General features: G+C 35.9%; 1 protein-coding gene across 1 annotated transcript; it reads right to left on the reverse strand.

The window, feature by feature from the left end:
• Window positions 1–3118: 3118 nt before the first annotated feature.
• LOC118276091 (larval/pupal cuticle protein H1C-like) lies at window positions 3119–4120 on the reverse strand. Its single transcript, XM_035594254.2, has 2 exons — window positions 3988–4120; window positions 3119–3902 (listed from the first exon to the last, which is right to left on the reverse strand). The coding sequence occupies exons 1-2, from the start codon at window positions 4009–4011 to the stop codon at window positions 3246–3248; spliced, it is 681 nt and encodes a 226-aa protein (XP_035450147.2). The 5' UTR covers window positions 4012–4120; the 3' UTR covers window positions 3119–3245.
• Between the last annotated feature and the right edge of the window lie 2465 nt (window positions 4121–6585).

The following is a 6585-nucleotide window of genomic DNA, read 5'->3' on the forward strand; positions in this document are numbered from 1 at the left end:
ACGCGATTATCTCGCATTTGGCTGAACCAATTTTGATGCGGTTTTCAGCATAGTATTTTTCAGATTTGGGAGAAGGTTTTAAAGATATTACCTGACTTAAAAAATTGAGGCGCTAAAGAAAGTTGAAGGCGGTTCCTTTTGTTTTAAATATTTTTTCATTGTTTATCACAAAATCCTTTTTCTACCATATCATTTATCTTATATCTTACTTCCTCAATCTAAGAAAATGTTTGTAATGTTATGTTTTATTATATTCCCACATTAACGATGCGGCGTGCTAATTGTCCGTTCTATTGATTTCATTACAGGTTTTTGTCAGTAGTTGCATGAGTCACTTGTGATTGGATATTCGGTTGGGACAGGTCAGAAACTTGATTCGGTATCCGTTTAGTAATTTTGAGTTTAATACTTATAGTCTAGAGTGAGGTACTTCGGTACTCTAAAGGTTGTGAATGTGATCACTAATCAGAGGTTTTTATTTCAATAATATTTATAGTCTAGAGTGAGGTACTATGGTATTCTAATGGTTGTCTGATTACTGATCAGAGGTGTTTTTCTATTTCCAAGCCGGTCAAGCTATTTCTCATGTCTCTTCATTCAGGAAATAAAATGCTTTAATGTTTAATTCTGAAAACAAGTGTTCCTTTATACTAAACCTTGTGGTAAGTCAAAAATATCATGTTCATTTTCCAAGGTCAAGATGTTTGGTTGAGATATTCCAAGTCGTCACATAGTCACATAACATGACAGATGTCACGATGCATGTCACTCGCCCACGTGACGCTAAAACATTGAAACTTCTTGTTTTAGGTTGGCCAATGTTGGTACAAATTATTTTGGTAGTGTGGATGAACTTCTTCAATGAACCCATCCAGTTTTACGGGTGTAGTCATGGTTGCATTATGTGAGACTTGTATTCATGTTTTCGCAATAGATTTTTTTTGAGGGGGGAAAGTCATCCAATGACCTCTCCCGCCTTGGGCGAGGCGAGAGGTAGTGTCACACTCTTACTGACTAAAAACCACCCCGTTCCTTCTCCTGCTTTTCGAGCCGGAGCCCCGGTAAACCCGCTAGATAGTCCGCAGCTCCCGTGCAATACATACTAAACTGATCAATGACGAACTAAAATAACTACATGCTGTACTCCCATCCTTCTTAAAGGTTTGTATCACCAGTAATAAAGAAGCCAAAGTCTCATCATAGAGTAGGAAGTCAGAGCCTATTAAATAAATGGCAATGGAAATTTGAAATAGTTCATTTCATAATCACAAAATTCTAGCGAAATAAAAGAAAACATGAATTCGAAATCTCCTAAAGTCTATCCAACTCAATACAACGCATTACCATCCATGTGTACCTTGCCTAAGTTACGTTTTGCAACGCACATGGACAGGTCAATCGTGAGCAAGTCGAGTATGTAACGTAAATGCTGGCCACAATACATCTTTATCAAGTCCGGTACTGTGACCGCTCACCTATTGTGACCAACCACCGATTGGACCCGCCTCGTGTGGTAATCTGATCATAGATTGTGACGCACGTGTGGCTAATGTAACAGGATACTGTGCTGTAGGTAAATATCTAAAATGCTATGCAGCTTTTGAAATGTGCGTAGGTGATTTATTAAGTCTTTTGGGTCTCTACTCAGTTTGAATTTTATTTATAAGAAAGATATCTTTATGTAAACTTTGAGGGCTCATGAAGTTTATGTATTATCGCTGTCAAGTATAGTCTATTTAAAAGTTACCATATATCTTTTGCTCTTTCAGCGACACTGTGTATTTTTATGTGATTAGCCGGTAAACGAGCATACGAATCACCGGATAGTATGCAAATTATGCGATCACAACACTCGAAACACCTGAGGCGTTACATGTGCGTTGTCGACTTTTTAAGGGTTAGAAAATTGAGGATTGTTGGGAATTCAAGGATTGGGGAGATTGAGGAGGATTTGGTTAGTAATTGGCACCCTAACCTAACTCACACAACGTAAGCGTTGTTTCACGTCAGTTTTCTATGAGGCCGTGGTATTACTCCATTTTAGTCGACCCATTCGTGCCGAAACATCTCCCACACTTAAATCCATCTTGTTGTTGATGAAAACGCGTGAGAAAGCTTTTAATTCTAGAAGGTACTTTAAGTTCGCTATTTTACTAACTTAAGGTACGTAATGATTCACCTAAACGAAAAAACTTACCTTAGAAAAAGAACGTAAATGTGTATGTGAAGTCAAGTTTGAAGCAAATATAAATAGATACACAATTTAGTATCTAGAATGCGTAGGATGTTGTCAGGCTTTGCGTAAAACGGATTAAATTCTGAATGAATATTCTATTTTCAGTTGAAATATTGAAACGTTTTGACGCGCTATATTTCATTCGCTAAATATAGATTCAACTAACTTTTATTTATCAACCGTTGTAAAGCTTCATTACGAATTGTTCGGAATAATAGCCCAGCTTTTGACTGGAAATAATGCTGTTACTGTTTTATTGGTACTGTTGTACATTGTGTTAAAATTGTTCCACGGATCAGATTTCAATAGATATTTTGTTGTTTGGGTTTTGTTTGACTGTATCCCATTTTTTAGAAAATATATTTAGTATTGTGCCCTACTGGGCGTATACAAATTATGATGATAAATTCATCCGTATCATAACAACATAATAATATGTATAGTTGTCCACCCCTATCAGAGGTTCATAATATAACTTTTCATTGTAAGTGGGTGTTGCATGTCAAGTGGTCAGTAGGTATGCCTTTAGGGAGGTATTAATAGGTTTTTAACCAAATCTGGTCAAGCCAAGACACAGAAAGAACAAAGATTAGATATTTGAAGGATAATTATGTGTCATGTAGTTCCGAAGAAAAGTTATAATTATTTTACTCCAACATTTAATTGACTATAATGTTGAATCAGTCTAGATTGGAGCTTAGAACCTAATGGTGTGATTCAAAGTTAGCACATTGCCTAATAATTATCGTGTAGAATGCAGAAATTGGACGTGTGAAATGTTACCAACTAGTAAAGCAAATGTTTGTTTATTAAGAATTCTGTTCACATCCAAGGTTTAAATAATTAGCAAAAGAAAAGCTACCAAGAAAAATGAGTCACGAATACGATGCAGACATATTTATTTTATGAGACATAATTTTACCTTACATAAACATAACATTTTAAACATAAATTAAACTTAATCAAGCAGTCAGTCGCGCATTCCATGTGAGGGAAAAATTGTAGTAATTCACCAAGCATAACTTGCTCCTAAGCCTGTGAACGACATGTGAGAAACTAGTGGAGCTTCTGAGTATGTTATAGTAGTTTTAATTGGCTGAGAGTCCACTACAGGTGAATTCGACGAATAAGATGATAATCCTAAAGAAGCAAACTTAGTTTTATCAAGTGTTGAGTACGAGGATAAAGGTGGTGATACAACTGTTTTAGTTAAAGGAACTTCGTGAGTAGTATAAGAAATAGGAACTGATACAGATTTAGATATTAAAGGAGAAGAAAGTTCATGATATGTTGGTTCTTGGTGATACACTATGGGAGAATGGCTTACAGAAGAGTAGATGCTTGGTGTTAATTGAGCTGTACCATCATTCTTGCTGGATTCATAATCCTTGATACTTGCGTATCCTGTATCCGAAGATTTTGTAAATGTTGAATGTTGTGTGCCATCTGGGCTTTCGTAGTTACTTTCTTTAGTAGATATTATGGAGTGATATGCTGGTGGTGCTTGAATAATTCTGGTGTAAGCTATTGGTGAGGTCACAGTTTTCTCTACGACGTGGCTTGGAATAGTTTTCACGATTGGTGTTGATAATGATGAGTAAGTTGTTCCATCAGTTCCAATTACTCCTGCGCTGACAAACGTGAAGGAGCACAGCGTTAGTAGTACCTGTAAGCAAGGAAATACAAGTTAGGGGACAATACATACAGAGTAATGTTTTTTTTTGCTTTAGGAATTTCATTTCGAAACTCACCTTGTGTATCATCTTGGCGTTCATTTTCCTTAACCTTTAATCAATGACTGTCAATATCGTTAAAAGCTGCAGCCTTTTATACATCCAACGCATTAACAATTTCACCCTTATTGAACAATGGGTTATGCATCACTTCATAACAGCTGTTAAACCAGTTTGAGACCTTAAACCCAACTTAACCTTTGCCTTTAATAACACACCGTAAAGGTGGAATGAGCGATTATTCGCAACTCCATACTTTCGTTGTAGTTAATGTGAAACACGAATTACTGAGTTTGGAATATTTCCAACAAGTATGAATGTGAATATTCTTACTTCTATGGTAGTTAAATCTCTATAAGGGTTTGTCAATGATAGCTGTAGATTTTTTGTGTCTGCAACATAATTTGTGTAAATTATCTCGTTACCGTATAAGCCCATGGAGATACAGTATTAAATTATTATCTACACGCTTAGTCGTACAATATTAATACATAAAATGAGTATAATTTATTATATCGTGATTTAATCGTTATAAGCTACTTATAAATCCAATATAATTATGGAGTACGTTCAGAACATTCCTTTTCAAGTGTGCACACATCATTTATTTGCGTCTCAGTAGGTATCGATATTATTCATTCATTGAATTCAAATTTTCATTGAGGATCATCATGAATATTGCTTTCATAATCTTCAATATATCATATCCCCTGATTGTTTTCGTTAATAAAATTATCCTGTAATTACATGAGCTTGCGTTTTCGGTATAGAGGCGGCGTATTGTGAACAATCGATGTTTTATTCATATCACACCGCAAACAGATGGATGCTCGTTAGCCGGGTATCGATAAATATGAATAATCGACTCCCAATGGGTGGGCAATAGGCGGTTGCGTTTGTTACTGTCGCCTGGGAGTCTAAACATCGATATATCAGTTGTACACACTAGATTTGTTGCGTAATCGTTCTGAGAATTTATTCGGTACGTATGTTTGTTGCAATTGCAACTTGGTCTGTCAATGAACTGTTTTAAAATATTAGCGTCGGTTAGCGAGTGCCTACATGCGATTCAGTCTAGTGTGTGGGTGTGACCTCAATCGTATGGCACTCGAAACAGATTGTGTTCGTTGATTTGTTTTGGGTAGTGTCGACGAATTGGATGGAAGTACTCTTTTAAGAGTTTAGTAATTGTGTTGCTAGTGAAGAATGAATTTAGTTGTAAATGTGAATGCTCTGATACTTAGCGCCTGTTTCACCACCTTTATATAAGTGCCCGATAAACTTATGTGACAGATAGTGCATACAAATTACGTTATTAATTCAAAGTTATCTGATACATAGCAGCTATCCAGACATTGTGAAACAAGTCCTTAGTCTGTAAAAGCATAGATATTGAAAATACTTATATAACGCTATTTATTTGGCTGGGTATTACCTTTTAAACCAATTTATTCAAAAGCTCAGCTCAAATTAGAAGCACTCAACTCTACATAACCTTTAAAGCGTTTCGTACAAACAATAACCGCAGCAACATAACAGAAAAAGTATCAGACAAAATGCATTTTAATTTCCTTTCACAGACGTATGAAAATAATTGTGGCTTGTTTGAATGGGTGAAAAATCATGTAAGCAATTACTGTTCTCATACATATTACGGATGTTGGGTGATAAAGCAATGAAAATTTAATGGGAGGCTTTGGTGGCGCATCAATAAAACATCGGATGGTAAGTGGGAACCCCTGTCGGGCACTATGTATTGCAGACACGCCTCCACGCTCCTTTAACGCCGACAATTCTTTTTCTAATGCTTGAATTTTTTGAATTATTACTTTTTTTTTGTGTGAATGGAGGAGTGGTTACACGAGTAAGTATGAATGTAGTATGAATTTTGACGAACATGTGGTATTTTGGTATTTAAAAAAAAAGAAAAGTTTTGTTTGTTGTGTTCCTTAAATAGGAGGATGGATAATGGCTTACAGTTAATATAGCTACTCACTTTTTGCAAGTAGCTATAATAGTAAGCTCTATTGTCATACATATAAAGTTGAAAATGTTTATGTAAAAAAAACCAGGTCTCGTCTTTTATCCCCGAAGGGGTAGGCAGAGGCAGCGGCATTACGACATGTTATGATGCTATATAATATAAATACACTTTTCATCAGTTATGTTATAATTCCCATATAGGTATTAGGGGTGAGCCGATTGCCATATACTGGTCACAATACCAGACTCTGTGCTACTACTGAAAAGTTTTCGAAAAACCGAAAAAAAACAACTAATAGTTTGCGCGGCCCGGGAATCGGACCCGAGACCCGTTGTCCAGCAGTCCACTCGACCAACGAGGCAGTCAAGTGTATGTATCAGATACAATGTTAATCAGAAAATTAAACCAAAATTTCTGACTAAAAGTTTGTTTTAACAAAATAACTTATGATAGATCTAGTCACTAAGCGTCAAAAAGATTAAGATCTCCATCCTTCTTTCATTATGTACGCTATCAGTATTTTCAATCTTGACGTTATTAACCATAAGGTTCACATTAGAGTGTGTTGTTGTGACTGGTGGTGTAATTGATGGTGGCGTTCAGCTTTGTGTTAATACAGTTTGGTTTCGTGT

Source organism: Spodoptera frugiperda, chromosome 31, assembly GCF_023101765.2.
Source record: "Spodoptera frugiperda isolate SF20-4 chromosome 31, AGI-APGP_CSIRO_Sfru_2.0, whole genome shotgun sequence".
Lineage (NCBI taxonomy): Eukaryota > Metazoa > Arthropoda > Insecta > Lepidoptera > Noctuidae > Spodoptera > Spodoptera frugiperda.